The following is a 23,544-nucleotide window of genomic DNA, read 5'->3' as shown; positions in this document are numbered from 1 at the left end:
GGGAAAATCTAGCAACTGTGACCTAATGTCAATAAAGGTATGCCATGGTTTACTTTAGAACAAGAGGACGCCAAGCAAGAACACTGCTTTGAAGGCACATGGACAATTTGAAGTGACAGGACAAGAATTACTGGAATCCAGAAAGGTCTCGTGATCAACCGTGAAATCCTCATAGTTTATGTAAAGGGTCTCAAAAAGAAACCTCACTTAACTTCTTATCATCCGTGATTAATTTTGAAAAATAATTAGGATTTATAAATAGATTGTTTACAAAAATTTTCCTTTAATGGAAATGGGCCAGAATTGCATAGTCCCACCTGGTGTTTATACAAAGACAGTCTCTTCACCAATGCAATCAGTACAGGAAAGGAGCAAAAACAGCCTATGATCACTGAATACATGCCACAAAGCTCAGCTACTGACACTGTGGCACTTTTGCTCTATGGGAAGAGTCTTCAAGGTCACCCTTCAGAGACTAGTGATTCTCAGCCTACTTACTATTCTAATACTTTACTTATATGATGTCTCAGCAGATGAGAAGCAGCAAATTAGAAGGCAGAGCCCTGGAAAAGAGAGGCATACTGATAACAGAAGTGAGTGCTGGCAAGCTGAGCTGAAGTGAGGAAACCCAAATAGGGCTGCATGTGATAGCCCCAAACAATAATTACCAGTTCAAAAGGAATCCATGAAGGGCTACATAATGTGCAAATCCCAGTTCAAAATGAAAATGCCAATATTGTTCAAAAATTATTAAGAATTTCCAGACAATGATAGAAGAGCATTAAAACAAGCATGTGGTCCTTCTGAGATGGAGTCCCATATGAGTGCATAAGTCCATGAAGTAAGATCTGCTTGTATCATTCTGGTTAGCTTATAAGCTTGGAAATGAAAAGACGCATTTAATATACTTTGGAAAGTAGTCCAGAAATATAAATTTTTGTTTGTTTGTTTGTTTTGGTCCTTAATGAGTTAAACGTTAGTTATCTCAGAAAACCACTTATGTATAATTCCTCCATCTCTGGAGATACTAGATATAACTAAAATTTGAACATGCAACTTCAGTAACAAGCTCAGGGTTCACCCTAAAATGCAGGTGTTTCCTTTATTGTAAAGTGCTTTGTCCTATAAACAGCCTGTTTGTTCTTTTAGGTTCAAGAAATTTCTTATTTCTTTGGATACTTTCCCAACCTATGCACAGAATCCAAATCCATAAAGTCTTATGAAATCAGAGAAGAATGAAAGCACAAAATAATTTACGTCATTTACTAGTCATTATGAGTCAGCAAAGCATTCACAGAGATCTACTAAAAACACCTCTAATATTTCTACACACAGGCAAGTAAATACAAATCCATCAAGTATATATGATCAGATATAAAAGGGAGACTTTGGAGGCTGATTATCAAAGTCTGTTTTACACTGAAAGTCATTTCACTGGGCACTGAATACTAAAATTATAGAAATATGTCTACATTTAATTTCATAATAACTATTTTAATAAATATCCCTATTTCCTGTGCATGAACATCATTTCTTCAGAGGAAAGCATTTCTCATTATGATAGAAAACAATTTAACTAAGTAAAAAATGAACGATTTGGTATGTATGTAGCCAAGATGAAGTATGTCTTTATAAAATAGGAAATTTTACAGAGAAGAGAAATTAAGTGGTAGGTGGTAAAATTGAATTTGTCTTGCTTAACTGAAGTACTTGCAACGACAACATATTTAAAAAGGATGCACTGGTGAAGGCTTAGCATTTTCTGCCTGTAAGAGTCTGTTTCTAATGTGATGGATTTATTTTACATCTCCTACTCGTATTCTCAGATGTTTTCCTTCCTAAAACAACCAATATATATTATAACCATTTATTATTGTCAGAAAAAGTCCTATAAAAATCCTTAATATTATTTACTTAATCTTTTCATTTCAAAGCTGTGTGACAGCAGCAATCAATGACAGTTGATGGTGAAATAATTCTGGCCCATGAGATCTTAACGTGTAGAGTTCTCATTTTACCATCCTTAGATCCTCTATGCTTAGCACAGTATATGTGTACAGTAGACACCAATAAAACATGAACATGTGGTGTACCTCTGAGATCTTGGATGCATTTAAACAGACTGATTCTTCATCAATTTTTAAGAAAAAATTCTTTATAAGCATATTATGCTGAAAGGCAAAAACTTTGAAAACGTTTAAAAATACAGTATAATAGTTAAAGTTAATTGAGTGCTTTGCATGTACAAAGCTAAGTATTTTATAAAATACATTAGCACTTTTATCCTTCCAGCAACTCATTTAGTATTCCCATTTTGCAGATGGGGAACCTGAGCCATACGAAGTCAAAAATTGTGCACTGCCATATGGCTGCTATGTGAATGAGACAGAGCTCCAGTTGAGGAGGAATTCATGCTTCTCGTGGATGAATTGAGTGGGTGAATTCACTGGGTGAATTTCACAGAGTGAAATTCCTAGAAGACAGGTGGTTATCATGCACATCTTGTTCAACAGCTTAAGGATAAGTAGAGTTGTCTAAAATAGGATAACTCACTTTTAGCAGAATTTTTGACAAATGTTCCTATGGAACACTACAGATAAAATTTAAACCAGTAAATTTCCATCTAAGAACGATAGATAAAAAGAGGGCTTAATCCAAGCACATGCTAAAGACCACAAATATTTTATTTAGGTCATGACCCATAGAATTTCAAAAATGAAAGATAAAAAGTGGTGGTCAACATTCAAGCCAACGTAGATGAAAAATGCCAGCAATAACGTGACTTATAAAAACGAATACCTTTCACCGATCTCTCCCCTAATTACCAAATCTAAAGGCTTCTTCTGGTCTTTAACATTTGTGCAGCAACCAACATTTTTTCTTTCTTGAGCCTCATTCCTGACTTGGTCTCCACAGTAACATTCTGTTGTGGTCCTTACATAAAGAGAAACCCATTTTAAACTTTGGCAAAATTATATATTATTCGTACAGGGTACATTCCAAACTCTAAGGGTAAAGAGTACAGCTGAGTTTTACTAATGCCTGGACCAGCCATTGGAAAGTAGGATCAAGACTATCAGAGCTTGTCTGCCTGTCTCCCAGCTGCTTCATGCACACAACCACTGTCTTAGACTGTTTGGGCAGCTAGAACAAAATACTGTACACTTGGTGCCTTATAAACAATAGAAATTTCTTTCTCATAGTTCGTCAAACTGGAAGGGTCAAGGTGCTGGCAGATTTGGCATCTGGTGAAGGCCCACTTCCTAACCTAAAAGACAGATTACTGTCTTGTAGGTGTGTTCTCACATGGCGGAAGTGGGGAGGGGTCTCTCTGGGGTCTCTTTCACAAGGGTATTAATCTTATTCATGAGGGCTCTGCCCTAGTGATGGAATTACTTCACAGGCCCCACCTTCAAATGCCATCGCATTGGGGATTAGGTTTCCCACATGAATTTGGGAGAAACACAAATATTCACCTACAGTTCTCAGGTTTACAACTTCTCAATGTCACCACAGTCAGAGATTATCTCTGAATCCCACTAACAAACCCTTACAGGAGAGAATCTCAGTCCTAGTGTCTACCCCCATTTAACTGGCTGGGGAAAGGAGGGAAGGATCGGGGAGACTAGGAGAAAAGGGCGAAGTCATGGGCTGGGCAAATATCTCCAAAGTTATTTACAACAAGGTATCTTCTCCATGAGATTTCAAGCCTGGTGCTCCTTTTCACTACACCCTGTCATTTTTACTTTAATGACAAATAAATATAACTTCTCATACCAGCTCCCATCAGTGTTAGGGTGAACTGGATGCCAAGTGTGGGCACAATATGAAAGGCTGTTGTAAGTGATTAATAATGTCTGCTGTGGGAGCAGGAAACAGAGTGGCAGCACACATTGGGTACTGATGTTTCTGATTCTGGTGCTAACTCACTGATTCACAGGTGAGGATCCTGAGGTCTACAGAAATGAGGTAAACATGTCCACTGTTATAAAAGTAGTCAGTGGCAAGGACTGGATTAAAATCTGGATAACCCAATTACTACTAGTAGTACTCTTTCCATGGCATCTTACTATTTTATTCCTGAGAAACAGATATATCTAAAATAGAGAGAGAGGTTTCCGGGAGCCTGAGGGAGGGCACTCTAGTTCTATGAAAGTCTAGATGATCATGTATATGGAAGTCAACATGGCGTATGGACTTATCTTATTAGATGAGACTTAACGAACCTATAGGTAAAGTGTTAAATTTATTTGTAGGTTGAAAACACCAACTATCTAAGGACTAAATCATATAATATGGATGCCAAATTAGCTAAAACAAACTATACATGTGAAAACAATATCATTTTACATGCTAAGTACTTTTCGAAGTACTTTACATATACTAACTCATTTAATTTGGGGAGCAAGCCAATTCATTAGTTGCTATACTTTTCCTCATTTCCACGGAGGATGAAACTGAAGATCAGAGAGGTTAAGGAAAGTGCCTAACATCACACAGCTAAGAAGTCATAGAATTCAGATTCAAATGCAAAGACATCTGATACTAGCATCCAAGCTCTTGAATACTATTCCATGAGGCTTTTCTCCCTCCTAGTGTTATGATGAAACCTAACTATGACTATTTGTGGCAAGATGCTAAACAAACATTTGTCGTTTTGTTATAATGAGAATGCTATCTATAATTCACATGTTGGCTTTGTAATTTTATTGTGAAAATTTCTACATGTTTTCCTACAATAATCTACCTCAATGTGAATGAAACTTATAGATTTTTAAAACACCTGTACATTTTTATACAAATATCAAAGAAACAAAGTCATTCAAACAGGACAGAAAATGACAAGACCAAATATAAAGTGGTAACAATATTAAAACTGGGCTTCAGGTTCTCAGAGTCAAAGGTGAAACTACACTTCATCCTGTGGTAACTTTTCAGGTAGTAACTTCCAGTACTTTGACAGAAATGTGGCCGAGAAGTGACAAAATAAATGAGACTCTGATGAGGTCCAATTTATGAAGCACTCCAAATGCCAGTCAATAGTAACTTCCACGTGGACTTGTGCCTTACATAAAAACACTCCCAGTCAGCCCTGTGCAACATGAGAGGACCGTCCACAGATGATCTTTCCTAAGTCCAGAAATAATTATAGTAATTCGATGCCACACAAGTTTCTCTTCAAAACCCCTATCACTCTTAGAACTATCCAAATAATTAAACTCAATTAGGTCGAAAGTACTGCAAAACAAACAAAAAACTAACTAAAAACAGGTTTGATTGCTGTAAAAACTGATGAAATTCTTAACATTTGGTCTAGTAAACAATACCATACTAGGCGTCAAGTGGCCCTTGGTTCTACCAACTAGCTTTACTCCCTTAAGAGATCTCAACCTTGCCACATGTACCCTGATATTGTTGTATGAGTTTCCGTGTGCTACTGCAATAAAGTACCACAAACTGGGTGGCTTAAAACAATGGAAATGTATTCTATATAGTTCTAGAGGACAGAGGTTGGAAATCAGGGTGTTGGCAGGGCCACATTTTCTCTGAGGGCTCTAGAGAAAAATCCTTCCTTATCCTTCCCTAGTTTCTCGTGGTTGCTGACAACCCTTGGCATTCCTTGGTTTGTGGCAGCATAACTTCAGTCTCCGCCTCTGTCTTCACATGGCCGACTTCCCTCTGTGTCTCTGTATCCATGTCCAAATTTCCCTCTTCTAATAAGGACACTAGTCGCTGGATTAGTGTTTGCTCAAATCCAAAATGACCTCATTTAAACTTGATTATATCTGCAAAGATCCCATTTCCAAGTAAGGTCATGTTCAGGGGTACAGGGGATTGGGAATTCAGACATCTTTTGGGGGGTACAACTGAACTCATAATACCCCTGTAAAAAAGAGTGTGCATATAAACATCTGAAAGATTTCCCTGAGCTCCAAAGTTCTAGGATCATTAATGGGTTTACTGAGTTTGTTCACATTTTTCAAATGCGATAGCATTTTTCTTTAGCATTATGGACCATTAATCAGACCAACCCTAGTTCTGCATTGACTAGCTGGGTGACCTTGGGCCAGTCACCTAGGGACCCAAAGCCCCAGTTTCTTCCCAAGACTGTGGTGTGTGCTAACTGAGCTAATACATAAAAACACCAGCCTGGCTCAAGGCATAGAGCAGACCTATGCTCTGAGTTAAGGTTTCTCTTCCCATCTTTCCATCATCCCTGGGAGGGAGAGGGCACACACTCAGGGAGCATCTCCTTAACAATGACCTGGAAGAATGAAGAGAGGCAGACAGTGGTTTCAATTAAAATTCACTGTTTCTCTCAGAACAGAAGAAAGTAATAAACCAATGCAGTAAATTACTGCTGTGGAATTAATGGCCAGATAGAAAAAATAAAAGAGAAATTTATAACCCTAATCAATTAATCTTTCTACACACACACACACACACACACACACACACACTCCATCATCTGCTTTATTTACATGACTCTATCACCTCCCAAATAAGTCTCAGTGATTTCCCGCAGCAGCTATGCCAGCAGCAGAGCTCCAGGGGCAGGCTGGATACCTAGGAAGACTGCCCCTCCTCCTACCACTCCAGGTGGGTTAGCAGGACATATAAACAGCACAGAAGACAAGCAACACTAGCCCCACAGAATAACCAACACCCTGCTCCTCTAGGAGGCGCCTCTGAGCTGCTTACAAGCCGAGGGTAGGTTCTTAGCCAAGAGGCAGCATCCTTTCTCTTCTCTTCCAGCTGGTGCCTGCTCAGTCCTCTCTGCCTTTTACCAAAGTTCCCTATCCCTGCCTGTAATTCAGTCTCATGAAATCAGCTCCTGAAAATCCTTTTGCCAATAAATAGTCATATTAACTCGAAGGTCTGAATCTCATAAATGGCATAAAACACAGGATATTGCCTAACTAGCATCCAGGTCCCTCAAAACGTGATTTAATTTGGGGAAAGGTTTCCTTCCTATTCCTGATGGTGGCATGGGTTTCCACGTAGCTAATTCCGGTCCTATGATGTACCCAAAGACAGTGCTCTGGGACACTGGTCTAAGTCCCCGTGAATCTACCAGTTCCTGGTGCTGGTGAGTGAGCACTGCATACCTAGGAGGCGAGCCGCAGAGCTCAGAGAGCTCTGATCAAGATACACGGCTGCACAATCTCCAACGGAGCTAAAAATAATTTTTTTTCTTTTTCATCATCTTTATTCCAGGGAAGAAACAATCCACATATTTATCCATCAGAAGGCTGACATTAAGCAGAAACAGGATTTAGAGCTGCTTAAGCATTTCAAGGAAATAAACCCTGGAACCCTGAAAATAATCTCTTCATGCTGTTTTCTGAGAATGCTATTCAGAACTGACTCTGATGAGAACTTTGTTACCAGCCAAATCCTCTCCAAATACTGAGAGTTGAGAAAATGATAACTTCATCCACATTCATTCTGTTTGAAGTTTTGTTATTGTTTTGTTCTTTCTTACCTTTTTTTTTTTTTTTTTTTTGGAGATTTTATTTCAAGTATTCATAGGGCCTTCAAAATATAAGGAAACCGAAGTCAGAGGGAAGTGCTAGGTGGTTTTGAATGTCTTCTCTTTTTTTATTTTATGTCATTTTATTATTAGTGATATATGTATGCATATATAGATATAGATATATGCATACACACACTGTTTTCTAGTTAACAATACCATCACACCTCCAAGACCAGTAATTCATTCTGTACCAAAAGCTTTGCTTAGGGGCATACGTTTGGAGTCCTACAAACTATTCCACATTAGTTCAATGGTTCTCAATGGGGACAATTTTACTGCCAGGGGACATTTGACAATGTCTGGAGAAATTTTGGCTGTCATAACTAGGGGGAGGGGTGCTACAGGCATCTAGTAGTGGCCAGAGATGCTGCTAAACATCTTATAATGCATAGGACAGTCCCCTACGACAAAGACTTTTCCAATCCAAACTGTTAACAATATTGAGACTGAGAAACTCTGAAATTGGTACTTGAATTCACAACCAGCATTAAAATGAAATCAAGCCACAGAAAGGCAGAGCCAGAGTCCACACCAGGAGAGAGCATCTTCCCCCTTCTGGTAGCTGCCCTAACCAAGCCTTCTACACCCTTGAAACCCCCCATCTCCCATCCCCCCAGCCCACAGCTGAGAGTTGATCAAATGGTGAAACACACAGCCTCCCCCAGGGACATAAAAACAGTGCAGAAAAGTTCCCTTTGTCCTTATTCATTTGGAGCACATGCACAGGGATGCAAAGGTCACTGCTGAATTTAAATAACCCCCTGTGATAAATCTGTATGAGCCCGATTTGTTCTAGGGGACTTGTTGGATTAAATGAACACAATTTAATGTTCTATAGGACAAGGCCTCCTTTCATGGCTGAGAGAAGGAGCAAGGGTGATTTACAGTTTCATACATACTCATTCACCACATTATCTGCTTTGCACCTGTAGTTATGAATATCAACTCATCAACCAGCAGCCATTTCTACCCATTCAGGAGAATTTAGGTTTCTATTAGGAAGGAATAAGGAATAAGACACGGTAACAAGAGGTTTCTATGATGTTCACTCTGAAGAAAAAGCACCAACATTTGTACCCTTGTCCTTCACCTTGTGTGTTTTCTTTTAATCTCTGATTTTATACATGAAGTAAGGTATCCTTCTGTTTTCCAGGAAAAGGTGATTTTCTAAGCAGATTACGACCAAACAGGGCTGTGCATAAACCTAAGGCTTAGCTTACTTAAGAGGCCAAATTATTTGAGCATCACTGTTTTATGAGCTAACATTGTGTTATAATGATATACTAATATCAAGTGTTTGTTTATTCATTAAAGTAGGTCTGAATTCTATTTTAGTAACAAATTCTGCTTAATTCTATATATTTGGAAATAATATGAGTGTATCCAAATATTATGTAACACCATTTTTTTTTTTCTTAACCACAAGTCTTAGGAATCTGACATTTTTGCTTATGGAAAATTAAAGAGACAGGATTTTCATTTTTCTCTACTTCATAAAACAGGAAATATAAGCAAAAACATGAGAGTTAATTGGGGGGTAGGATAGAGAGAACACACTGAATTCACAGTCAAATCTCAAAATTCCAGAACTATCAGACAAGAGCTGATAAATTTTAAAGCTGACTACCTTGTCCTCAGTAGCATCTCTTAGCACCATGTGACCTCCCTCCTTTGTTTCTCTTTGGATGCTAAAGTCTAGAGCCTTACTAACCAGGTGTTAGGGGAGCAACCTCAGCATCATCTGGGAACTTGTTAGAAATGCAAATCATTGGGTTTTACCCCAGGTATCTGTAGTCTAACAAGCTTGCTCAGTGATTATTCTCATACTGAAGTATGATCTAGATTTCTCTCTCCGTTACCTGTTTTGTTAACACTTACCCACTATGTCTTATACCATATACCAAAAGGCAAGCTGATGTTCTTTAGAGTTGATTTAAAAATAAGGATAGCCAATAATTTCATAAGCTACTCTCCAGTTTTAACAAGCAAAAAGATCAAAACCCGAAGGAATCAATAATTAAGGGTAGAATTTGAGGTATTCCTGCAGCAGACACACCGTGGGTGAGGATCTCTTTCTCTCAACTCACCCAATGGGGAGGGCAGCTAGTCTACCTACACATAAAGTACACCTTGGTCAGGTTTACCCTAAGATGCTCACAGAAAGTAAAAGAAAGCTGAGCTTCATCTCCATTCAAATACAGGTGAAGATGCTAGTGACCAGAGCATGAGACAAAAGGAGACATCACAACTGAAGGAATTTAGAAAGCCCGAGCCCTGGGTAACCAACCATCAGAAAATCTGGAGTAAGGAAGGACTGCTTTCATAGACACAGGTTTTCAATCTAGCATACGGTAATCCTGCATTTATGTTTAACAGAGGCAACTGAAAGAATAAAGGGATCTCTGTTATGTATGTTTTCCCCTTATATCAAGTAGGTCTCTCAGAAAGAAGATATAAAAATACATATTTTAATATATTATAAAATATATAAGGGAAGACAGCATCAAACCAAAAAACAAGAAATGGGTATATTTGCTACTTCTGATATCTTACAATACTCCAGACATTAATGAGTCTTTTAAAATTCCTTTTCTAATGATAAAATGCCTCTCGAACTAGCTCCAGCTGCAATGGATGGGTAGTTTTCTGGCTTTTCTCTCTGCAGAGCCCACTTCAGGTCTGTGAAGTCCTTGCCTCAGCCCCCTTAATTCCAGCTGGCAATGACCTCTACCCCATGTTACCCAGTTCAGAGCTTACATGCAGAGTTTGGATATTTATTTTTTATAAACTGCCTTACATTCTTGCTCAAGTACATCATATGCGCGATTCCTATTTTTTCCCATGAGATTAAATTCCCTGAGTGCGGAAACTATCTTATACTTCTGTTATATCACCCATCCAGCCAACACCTGGGGTTTAGAACAGCAGCAGTACAGAGCGATGCACGTTTTATAAAACTGCATGCAAGGCTCCGGTGTTATATACCAATTAGAAAGAAAAGACATTACTGTCTTTCAAGTATGCCTTCCTCAAAAGACAGTGGAGTTGTATACTTGCAACTTACGCAAACTTTATTCCAGTGAGGAACACAGGATGACTGATAACAACAGCAGCAACAACAAACATTCATTGAGTACTCTACTAAATGCCGGCGCACTAGCACCGTGCTAAGTGGATTCCACACTGTACACATGACTAAAATAAACATTCCAAAACCCTAAAGGAACTTCCTACACTTGTTCCCTGATTCAGCCCGGATGACCAGTGACCAGCTTGGATTTTGTTACAAACGCTGGAAGGAAGCATTTGAGTCCCTGATTACCCAAAGAGACAAGTGAACACCAGCCTGTTGGATATCTTCTGCTCAGAACACATGGGTAGGACTCTAGTAACTGACTAGCTAAGACTTGCATATGCAGGGAGGCTGCATTTGATTGAATTCAACTGCTCAGCCTGGTATTAATCAAGGTTTCTCTGTACAGGACAGAAAGGACCTCACAGCATTACAGCTTTTGTTTTTCTTCTTAAGCCACAGGAATTACTGAAGAAGGTCCACAGACTACTGATTCCACGTGATTTTAAGTCTGGTATAAAAAAAAAAAAAAGAACAGTTCTTTGGGTAGAGAACAGAGTGTTCAACGGAGAAATCTCTCTGCCTTTCTGGATCTAGGACATCTGTTATCTGCTGCAAGCTGAGGATCATAAGTATTGATGTTATTTGACTTTGCATTAATCATTTTAATCTTTATTTATTATGTAGCACATTGCCAAAACAACAACAACAAAAACCCTCTATAAATTTCAGCTCTACCGCAGAGAAAGGAATGAAAGGTCAGTTTCACAGAACTCATATCCAATTTTTAGTTGAAAAAAATCTAAATCACAAATCCTTCCTAAATATTCTGAGTAGGTACATCTCCAGCTTCATTACTGAAAAATGTTACATTAGCATAACTATTTCAGGCAAATGACTTTAGAGAGACAGGAAGTAATGCCAAAAATTAAAGTGTCTCTTTAGAGAGTTTGTTGAGCTGGCTAAAGGTTGCTCCATAGGCATCATACTTACAGCAACAAGCTTAACAAAAATTTTACCAGGCTTGTGGTTCTGCAAATCTCAACAGAAATAGACACAATAATATGATTTTTATGGAGCTTTGTAGTTTACCAACAGCCTTCAAACATATCATGGCATGCAATTTTCATGAGCAAACCCTATGAAGTAAGTAAGGTCATTCTCATTTTCCAGATAAGAATCTGAGGCCCAAGGAGATTAAATGACATGCCTGTAATCAGAGTTAAAGCAGTCAGGGTGGGTTATTTGTGTTACAGAGCTTCAATGTGCCAGGCCCTGTGCAAAGCATTTCACATGAGGACTCCTATATTCCTTGTAACAATCCCTTCTCATTGAAAACTGAAGTTTGAAGAGGTTCAATAACTTGCCCAAGTTAATGAAGCTGATGAGGCCAGGACTGTTTGATGTAGTCTATGTTTTCCTGTTACCCAGTTAAGAAGTGCAAAGCAAGGATTTGAAACTCAGGATTTAAAATCTCTAATGTTACTTCCTCCATGAAGCACTCCTGACTCACTCTCGCCAACCCCATATTGAGTGAAACTCCTTTACCATAATCAATTATTGCACTCTTTCATCATGACATAAACATTTGTAAATTCTTTCAATTTCATGTACCGTGGGTTCCTGAAAAACTTGGATCGTACCTTAAGTTTATAACTCTATTTATTAAATCTTGCTTGAAAACTATTAGGCACACTATATGCTTGGTGAGTGAGTAAATGGATAAACAAAATCCAGTGTTTTCTTATCATGTGCCTGAGGATTACAGAGTACGCTTTATTTATTTTAGGCAATTTAAAAAGTTAATATTAAATGTCATTCTTGGCACAAATGGTGTTTTAAAATCTATGGCAAGAACTGAGGAATTACGAAAATGATTAAGGTGCTTATTAGAAAAGATAGACCAAATTATAATAAATACTTTCTGAACGTTAATGTGCAAATTTTTAAAAGCTATATAAAAGATAGCTTTAGTTACATGAGTCTAAATGTTCTTCACTACATATGACGTACAGTCCATGTTCTTCACATCCAACCTAAATTCTTCCCTGTGACATTTATTCTTTCTTTATTTTCAGTTGTAAGTGGAAGAGAACAGTGTCTTTTAAGTAGAAGAGAGCAGTGTCTTTTAATTTATCATAGTGTGCTGGGCTCATCATTAATGATTCAAGTGGCAGTGGAATCAAGATGGAAGATGCAGAATCTGACTTGGGATATCTCAGATTCCACAGGGGCTGTGAAATGTAAAGACGTTTGTACCCTCAACTTCTTTACTGCAACTTTTTTTGTCATCACTCTCTCTCTTAACTTCCTAAAGTATCTGAATTTATTTCTGTCATCACATTACATGGAGCTCTTTGTTATAGTAAAAAAGTGAATCAAGAGGGATTTCCCAGCACAGCTCAGGTATTCTTCATGTGCATGACCAGTTTTCCCTACTTACTCTGGTTCTGAAAGGACTCTGAAAGGTTCGGGAATTCTCTAAACCTCTGAGACTTCTCCTTTAAGTTCAATCAGACACTGATAGCTGATGACCACTCTTTGTCATTAACAAAAGGCAAGTCAAATCCTGATTTAACACTGTTAGAATACTCAACTCTGCTTAACAAAATGACTGACCCACTCATAATGAGGGAAAATCAGTAGTTTTGAAAAACCTTGTCATTCTCTTCAAACTATGTTAATGGGAACTGACATTTATAAAATGCTTGGGGATCAACTGTATGTTTCTATTTTAACAAAATGGGCAGGAGAAATAACTATCAGCTCAATCAGCAGTTTGTTCAGAAACCTGAGTGCGTCTACACCAACAAATATTAACCTACCCTAAACAATAATACGTAAAGATCTATGCATCCCTATGTTCATGGCAGCACAATTTACAATAGCCAAAATATGGGAGTAACCTAAATGCCCATCAATGGATGAATGGATTAAAAAGTTATGGTTCATATCAACGGAATATTACTTGGCCATTAAAAAAAAGAAATCCTACCATCTGCAACTACATGGATGGACCTAGCGGTTATTATGCTGAGTAAAATAAGTCAGACAGAGGAAGATAAATACCATATGATTTCACTTATATGTGGGCTCTAAAGAACAAAAAGAACAAACTAATCAAAAACAGACTCATAAATACAGAGGACAATCTGGTGATGGCCAGAGGGGAGGGGAGTTGCGGGGACTGGGAAAACTGAGTGAAGGGTTAAAGAAGTACAAATTAGTAGTTGATAGATGGTCGCAGGGATGGAGAACACGGCGTAGGGAATAAGGTTAGCATTAATATAATGACTAGGTAGAGAGCCAGAGGAGAGGAAGAGCAATTAGGGCAATCGTTTTATAAGCTATGTACTGTATACTTGAAACTAATAAAATTTAAAAATGTGTATTAACCTACCCTAATTTTTTACCAGTATCAATTCACTTGCCTAGGATGAAATAGCAATAGTATCTTTTTTGCATTCTTCAAATTTCAATTGATTAAAACTCTACCCATTATAACTTTCACTGCTTAAGGTCTAAAAGAGGCAAATCACAAGAAATGTGATTGAATCACAAGAAATGAACTGAGATTTACTCTACAAAGCATTTTTTTCCAGTGTATATACTTTCTCAGAATGCATTCAGTCAAATTCCACATCTGCCCTTTCCGATTCTTATTCAACAAATTATGTTGTTTTCATTACAATGTCTAGGAATATTTTGAGCAAGAGACTAGAAAATTATAATTTGTATACTTTAGGTAAAGATTGAGACACTGAAAGTTCTAAACATTGATACTTCATTGATGAGTAAGTACAGGAATCAGAAAAATCTGGGGCTTAAAGTTAAGGCTTTAAGGAGATCATTTACTGCAGGCTGGACTAAGATTAAGCAAGGGAAAAGTCCCAGGAAGGAGGAGTGTCGCGAAGCCAGCTGACCCACAGAACCCAGCACAGGCCAGGTTACTCTCTCCAAAGAAACAGAAAGGCAGCGGTTGGCCCTCTGAGTAGCCTGGGAGCCACTTTTTATTATTATGAGTAAAGCAAATCTAAGATTTTCTATGAAAGCCTCTGACTTTTATTAGATCACTTCACCATGGTATCAGCTGAAATTAAAACATACCAACCAGACAAGTAGACTGCTCACCTTCTCAGAAACTACCCCCAGAAAGGAGGATGCTATCCTCCACACAATAAAATAAATAAGAGGATAAATAAAATAACATAAATAAGCAAATGTCAGGCTGATGGATTCAAAAGCTGGACTACCAATTGTAAAAAGTCACATGAGCATCTCCTTACCTGTTTTGATATTGATGGCAAAAAAATTCTGAGGATTCCCACTTGTAATCCTGTATGTCAGTTTTTCATTGGAACTAGAGTCTGGATCCTCAGCCTGGATCTGAATGACAGATACATCCTTTGGAGAGTTTTCCATGACGGCAGGATAATAAATGGGTTCCGAGGTCAGCGGGGCATTGTCATTCACATCTTCGATTTCAATATAGACCTCAATAGTGGAATAGAGTGGAACAACACCCCGATCTGTGGCATATACTGTCAGCCAATATGACCCCGTTGTCTCTCGATCAAGAATATCTGCAGTGGAGATGACTCCTAAGAGAAAACAGAGAGAGCATGACTGCTACCGCAAAACTGGAAGACATTAACTAAATCATCCCAAATTCAGGAGGGCTGTGCTAAGTAATCTTGGCATATGAATTAATAAATCCATAATACGAGATTACATTAAGATATTTCTCTTTACATAAGATAAGTATTTTCCACAAAACCATAGTAAATAGAGCTACCATTTGAGAAGTATAATTACGTTCACAAATACTTTATTTGAATTTGGGGGATAGACATATCCCAACACATGCATATACAACACAGAAGAGGAAATAGGAAGCAATAGGAAGAGAGTGGGGCAGAGATCAAAACACGTCCCATGTTGCACAGGAAATTAAAGAAATATCAGGTCAATATCTCCTGATATTGAACTGATTTCCTGATGTTGAATTGATTTCCTATGCAACAAAAAGCTCTCCTAGAGTAAATTATTTTATGTGTTCATTCACGAAAATGAAAAAGGACTCTCAAAAATTCTTTTGCCTGTTAGGATGAAAAATATTTTACATGCAAAGATGTAAGCCTTCTTCATATTATTTTCCTGAAAATCAAATGTTACAGTTATTCTAAACAATCAGAGACGAAGTCGTACCAACATACTTTCTGAATGAGCTCTAGCCTCCTAAAGAACTCCACAGAGGGCCCTAAACAAACTCTGAGCCACTTTAAGAGATACTCTTAGACAATCATTTTAAATTAGGAGCAGACAAACGCCTGATCTGTTTGCTCCCACCTTTCTCATTTCGTAGTTGAAACAAGTGCCAATCAGGAAATCAGATGTCTGCCAGAAAAGCCAGAGAAAACACAGTACTCTTCAACGTTTTTACAGCCCTTGCCCAAATCACCAAGCTACAGAAACTTACTACAGGAATAGGACAAAAAGCATTTCCACCGTGATGGGAAAGCTCTGGGGCTCAGCTTATAAAAACTCTAAAAGCAGTCAGGATACTCATGGGAGGCATGGAATTCATGTTATACCCTAAAAGACATTCATGGAAGGATTAAAGGAACAGTTCTCCAGTTCTGGCCTTAATCCTCTATCTTCAGTCTTCCTGTCAGACTTTCAACTGTATTAGGCACGTGATTTGGCCTACAGATCCTACATAAGCAAACTGCCAAGTATAGCAACTGGGAGGAGGAGGGCATCTGTCCAGAAACAGTTTCACTGAAATACTCAGTTGCCTAAAACTCAGAACAGCTAAACTATTCAAAGGAAGTAACCCAACTGAAGCTGAGGTTTCAGCCCCTAAGTTAACCACCAAAGAACCCTGCAGTGTTATCCCATGCAGCAAAAGATAATCTTAAATGTTCTCAATGGAAATATGTAAAACATAATGGGTTCCTGTAGATTCCTGAGTGGTACCTTGAACTCAGAACAGAAATGCTAATATGGCATTAGAAGAGTATATACAAGATATTACGAAAATTAAGAAATAATAACAGTGATTGTAAATATGAGGCTATGCATCCATTAACTGAATGAATAACAGGTAGCCTTATAAACTGGGTTGAGACAGGGTAGAATGTCAACATGACATTCATGTCCAGAGAAGGCTCTGAGAGCAGGAGACGTGCCAGGTGTGGAAACATTTATGAGTACAGGGCACAAGTCTATCACAAAACCATGGCCAGTTAAGTGGAACACTTGCAGCAGTTACGGCCACCAGCCACACCGTACAGATAGGGGTTGTGCTGACACCCAGGAGAAGTGGAGCTTGTCAAGTAAGAGGATGGTCAAGTGAGAAGGAATCAAGTCTCTGGAATGAAGACAAAGAGTAGGCAGGCAAGATCTGCAGTGTGGGACATCGGTTGAAAAAAAAATGCTCTAAAGGTGCTGGGAAGCACCTCTTAAATGACACCCGTCAATTCAATTCATAAGCATCTACTGGACCCTGTTCTGGATACTGGAAGAACAGAGATAAATGAGAGAAGATCTCTGTCTTCCAGGGACTCACACTCTTGCTGAGGAGAGAGATTTCGAATGAGGAGATCAGCACTGAGGGGATAACTGCACAGCCAACAGCCAGGAGAATTCAGTCTCAGCTGGTCGAGACCAATCTACTGAGATGTCAAAGAATCTAGAACCAGAAAGGGTTGGAGGCAAGTGAAATAGCATTGACTGAACATCTAAGATGTGTTATGAGATGTGCAATATACCTTCCCTATAATGTAAATTTTGTAATTCTCTCTTATAGATAAGGGCATCAAATCTCAAATGTGAGTAGCTAATTTGCCCAAGGTCTCATGGCTAATTGTAGAAGAACAGCATTTGAGATGTGTCTGCCTCAGATGCTCTAGTTTCAAATTCAGACTCCATTATTTACTATTTGTTCGACAGTGGACAGGTTGTTTAAACTAAGCAAACCTAGTTTTGTTACCCATATTATAGTGTTGTGATGATCATGTAATTAATGTATGTATGCCAAGAGTTTGCCAAAATGCTTACAACATAGAGGATGCTGAGTATAGATTAAATCAACGTGAATCAAAAGCAATACCAAAAGCATTCTAAATAATAACCATATCCCAAAGAAAGAAACAACCTTGAGACAAGTTCAGGATAGACTATTGTGTTAGATGTTTATTCTTCTCTGGTCACGTGACATTCTTTCATGGTCTTTGTGACTTGCTCATGACATACTCTTATGTGAAAATATCTGGCCTGACTGGAGAACAGGAAAGTAAGGCCACTAAAAAGATAACATACCTCAATAAGGAACAACATCAAAGAAGCTGTGTCTGCTTTGTTTGTACCTTGCCCGAGCACACACACACTCATGTGCACTCACATGCACACAGATTTGCAGTCACAGAATTGCTTTGTAATCCCTGGAAGCCACTTAATTCTCTTTTCTTGTACCTGTCAGACTAGAAGATGGCATATCACAGACTTTAGACATTAAATGATTTTGTGAAGTCCTTGGATAGATAAAAGGTATCCACTAATACAAATTAAAATATATGGGTGGAATTTTACTCTATCTTTTTAATGAAGGATTAGACATGTCTACTTAAAATTAGAATTCTCTCTCATTAAGATGAACTATGACTATGGCTATATTTACTCATTAACCAAAAGTCTGAATGAGTACTGCAGAACAGTGTTCAGGCATCAGCCTCATTGAGGACAAAATGAAAAGAATGACTCCAAAATGTGTTAATAGTCATTATAAGATTCACCGAAGACTCCATTTAACTATATCACTACAACCAACGTCAAGTGATAGCATTTTACTCACTTCTTTCTATGCTCTCACAGCTAATTATGATCTACATGAACACAACAAAAATACAAATTCTTATCAAGCAAAAGGATTGATATTGCCCAAGGATTGCTAAAATCTTGTCATGAGCCCTTAGCTTTGTGACAACTATCATGCATTCTTTATTACTTTTTTAAATTGAGGTACAACTGACATATAATAAATGATATATATTTCAAATAAATAATTTGGTAAGTTCTGATAGCCATGAAACCATTACTAAAATCAAGATAACAAACATAACCATTATCTCCAAAAGCATTCTCCTTCCCATTTTTAATCCTAATTATAAATGTTCCTAATTCTCCCTACTGCCAGGCATCAGATTCGTTTTCTGTCACTAAGGATTAATTTGTGTTTTTTACAATTTTATAGAAATAGAATCATACAGATGTACTCCTTTTGTCTGGCTTCTTTCACTCAGAATAATTATTCTGAGATTCATTCATGTTGTATATTTAGCAATACATCATTCCTTTTTTATTTCTAAGTTGTATTCCGTTGTGTGGATATACCACCACTGAATTACTGAGGGTCATTTAGGTTGCTTTCAGTTTTTATATGTTACAAATAAAGCTGCTAAGAACATTCATATACAAATTTTGTATGGAAGTACTTTCAATACTCTTAAGTAATTACCTAGGAAAAGAATGGCTGTATCATATAGCAGGCCCATGCCTCCACCATTTCACGTTCCCACCAGCAATAAATGTGGAACATTTTAGTTAGTCCACATCCTCACTTCTGGCATACTTAGCATGGTCAGTTGCCTTAATTTCAGACATTCTAATAAGGTCTATTACTGCCATCTCATAGTTTTAATCTGTATCTTCCTGATGATGTTGACCATCTTTAAAAGTGCTTATTTCCATCTGCATACCTTGCTTGGTTAAATGGCCAAATTGTTTATCCATTTTTAAAATTGGGTTTTCTTATTACTGATTTTTGAGAGTTCTTTATATATGTAGATAAAATTCCTTTATCAGATGAGAGACTTTTCTTCCAGTTTGTATTTGTCTTTTCATTTTCCTAACAATATTTTTTGAAGAACAGAAATTTTTAATTTTGATAATATCCAATTTATGAATACTTTTTGTAGAGCATGCTTTTGGTATGTATCTAAGAAATTTTTATCTGAACTAAAGTCACAAAGATTTTCTCCTACGTTTTCTTCTAGAATAATCCTATGTTTTATATTTGTATCTATAATGAATTTTGAGTTAATGTTTATATATGGGGCAAAATACGGATCTAAATTCTTTTTTTGTATGTAGATGTCCATCGTTCCAGCCCCATTTGTTGAAAAGACTCTTTTATTTTTCCCACGAATTGCTTTGGTATTTTTGTCCAAAAATCAATTGATCATATAAGTATGAATCTATTTGTAGACTCTCCATTCTGTTCCATTGATCTATTTGTCTGTCTTTACACTGATATCACACTGTGTTAATGCAGCTTCATAATAAATCTCGAAATAAGGAAGTGTAAGTTTTATTATTTTGATCTTCTTTTTCAAAATTGGGCTGTTCCAGATCTTCCATATTTCCATATAAATTGTAGAATCAGCTTTAAAATCCATGTAAAATTTATAAAAATCTACTGTGACTTTGACTGGGATTGCATTGACTCTATAGATCATTTTTGACAGAACTGACATCTTAACAACTTTGAGTCTATTGATTCTTAAATATCTCCATTTATGTCTTCTTTATATCTCTAAGCAAAGCTTTATAGTTCTAGTATACAGATCTTACATATCTTTTGTCAGATTTATCCCTAAGTTTTTCATAGTCTTCATGATATGTAACATTATTATTTTAATTTCAATTGTTTGTTGTTAGTATATAAAATATGATTGAATTTTCTATGTTGATCTTGTATCTTGTAACCTTGTTAAACTCACTTGTTAGTTGTAACAGAATTTTCACAAATTCCATAGTTTTCTACACAGATGATCATATTATCTCCAAACTGGCACCGTTTTACAACCACTATCATTGCTATCATCATCTCCACACCCGTCACTATTTAATCATTATGTGCCTGGTACTATGAAAGGTGCAATAAATGTGTTCTTCATTATATGTTCTACACCCTTCATTCATTCAGCAAATATTTATTAGTGCTAATCACTCATGAGGTAGTTACTATTTTTATCCTCATACTATAGATCAAAAAAGAGATTTAGCTTAAGTAACTTGCCAGTGATCACTCAGCCAGTAAATAGATTAATTCTCAAACTCTGCTCTGACCAACTTGAGACTAATTGTTAACCAAAAGAACTTTTATTGTCTTCTTCATCCATATAGATGTCAAACTTGCATAATGTTTTGTGTCCAAAGAAATTTTTTTCTCCTCTGATAGAGAAGTGTCATTAATTGGGAAAACAGCATTGAGTTAATACTATATTTTCCTCCATGAAATCATCAAAAGGTACTTCTTGGTATGTCTTTGTAAAATATAAAAAAATAAACAAAACAGTACTGATCTTTTGCAAAGAGGGTCTGTTTTGATTTGTAAAAATATGCAGAATATGTTTGTAACATATTCTTGGTCCTTTACACAATACAGTACTGGACTGCTGACTTCTAGAAAGGAGTCTCCTTCCATCTGCCTGTTACAGAAGGCAGGCTCTATAAGAGAAGCCTCTGTCTGGTGGCTTAATCACTGTAGTCTCACTGCATACAACAGTGCCTGGCATATAGCTGGCACCCAATAAATATGAGTTCATGAATGAAATAACTCCTGTCACTGATTCAGCATTACATGAGTGTACATCACTGATGAGATAAGTCATCCTCGCTCAAATCAGACCTGGAAGGGACTTCAAAGATCACCAGGTATAACCGACCCTCTAATGAAAGCATCCCTCTCGCAACATCCTGACCAAGCATTCGACCTCTGCTCTGAGTCTGGTGACAGTGTCCTCACATTTACTAAGGAGCTTCCGCTAATCTGAAGTTCTTCACACTGAGGCAAAATTTGGTCTCTCTAATTTTGAATGTTATTTTTCCATCCCTGCATATCCAGAATAAAACAGAACAAGTGTGCAAACCACCATTCACCTATGATAACTTCAAATATCAGAAGATGACCTTCCTTTTCCAGGGCTTTTCTTCTCCAGTCTAAGAATTCAGTCCTCATGTGCCGTGTAGGCTTCCAGTCCTTTCTTCCTCCTCATCTCTGTCTCTGAATCAACAGGGTATAACCCCTGTCCATTTACAAATGTGTATTGAGTGGGGATAGAAATGAATAAGTAATATATCTTATTTTTTAAAAAACACCATTCACAGTGAGCTTATAGCATGTTCTAGGTACTGTTGCTCAGTGAAAATAACTCAAGTGGAATATTCCAGCTGAGGACTCCTAGCATCCTCCACATTTTCATCTCTCATGGAAATGCTCAAAATTAGTTCAATTGAGATGCTCAAATTGCTGCTGATATTTACGAAAATGTCATTTTAAAATTTCTTTAGAAATATAGATGAGACTTTTTATACTCTTTATTTTTGAAATAGGCTTATGTTTATAAAATTTTTCTTTTCCTGTTTCATCTTTATTTGCTATATAATAAAAGCAGTAGCAGACCAAAATTCTTTGGGCAACTTAATATTTATTTGAATAACCAGATGTACAAACAGTATGTATGTATGTGTGTATGTATACATGTATTTATAAAAACTGTGCACAGCCCGAACTGAAATTAGTTGATCCCAGCATGAAGCACATGGTAGCTATAATTGTTCTTTTTTATTCACAAATATTAAAAAAAATATGTACATTGCTCTCATCTAGTAAGTTCTAAATATTTGAGATGAAAGGGAAAATGTTTGGAGCTGTTCATAATCAGATGACTATTATATGCTGGCTTACTCGCCTTATCTACTTTCCAGCCATATCCCCACAGGCCACATCCCAGGTCTCAAATGACATCTTGCCCCTAAAGAATGACACCCCAAACACTCACAACAGCTCTAAAACAACCTATCAACAAATAGTTCAGGGAATGCTTTGGAAGTCATGTGCTTATAACATGATGAAGATCATGTTATAAATAGTACAGATTCTGCACACATTAAAAAAAAAAAAAGAAACAACTTTAAAAACACTGACGGCATTTTATTTGTAGATGCCCTCGTTAGAGTCCGTTTACATGTGATATGTGTTTAACTCTTATTTCTAGTCGGTCAAAATATTAACTCCCAATTCTCAGTGTATTTAAAATTTTGTTAACTTTTTATTTTCATATAAATAAAATTACAAATTCACAGGAAGGTGCAAAGAAATGTACAGGGAGTTCCCATGCACCTTTTGCACAGCCTCCCCCAGTGCTAACATCTTTGTCCATTTTTTAATTGCTATTTCTTCAAGAATCAAATTTTACTAGATTTATTTCTGGGAGCGTGTGTAATTCCTTCATGGGATCAGTAACCACTTTAACTCTTGCTTGCCTTTAGCAGGATCACACAGGTACTATTTTTCTTTCTTTTCCTATGAATCCCTGGACTTGTATAAAACTCTTAAAGTCTTAACAGGGGTCATTGTTCTGAGAAGAGTAGTAATAATTAAGGAAGAATGGGGATTTTAACCTCCCAGGCCCAAACAGGGTCACTCCATACACTCCTATGGTCACTTCCATAACCGCTACCAGCCTGAAATATATGACACAGCTGAAATGAGATGAGCCGAGATGAGTAGAGAAATTGAGTGAATAGAATCTTAACTTTGATGTTTAAAATGTTTCAAATACATTTTAGTGTATGTATACTATACATACATGTATGTATATACATATATATGCAAATACTTTTATATGCATATATATTTAAATATATACTTTAATGTACTTTTATAATTGGCAGTTTTAGTGAATCGCCCAGCTAATCAAGTGACAAAGTCAAACCTGGAATCTGCAGCAGTGAATAGGCATCACAGACTCTTTTCATTTCAGGAGTTGCCTGCTGATCTATCCACATGTGTCCATTATCATGAAAAAGAAGGCAATTCCATGCCCCTGAGCTCCTCACAGTGGGTTGGTATCAGCTCTTTAGTAAT

The 23,544-nt window shown here is 37.2% G+C and overlaps 1 protein-coding gene across 1 annotated transcript in view; it reads right to left on the bottom strand.

Annotated features, from left to right (window-relative positions):
* Positions 1-23,544, bottom strand: part of FAT3 (FAT atypical cadherin 3) — a 603,882-nt gene that overhangs the window by 319,767 nt on the left and 260,571 nt on the right. The window contains exon 3 of the mRNA XM_015585981.2: positions 14,897-15,211. Coding sequence (XP_015441467.1) covers positions 14,897-15,211 — 315 coding nt within the window. The remainder of the gene's footprint in view (positions 1-14,896; positions 15,212-23,544) is intronic.

The sequence above is a fragment of the Pteropus alecto genome, unplaced genomic scaffold, assembly GCF_000325575.1.
Source record: "Pteropus alecto unplaced genomic scaffold, ASM32557v1 scaffold12, whole genome shotgun sequence".
In the NCBI taxonomy this organism is placed as follows: Eukaryota; Metazoa; Chordata; class Mammalia; order Chiroptera; family Pteropodidae; genus Pteropus; species Pteropus alecto.
This window is presented reverse-complemented; position numbering and strand designations above follow the sequence as displayed.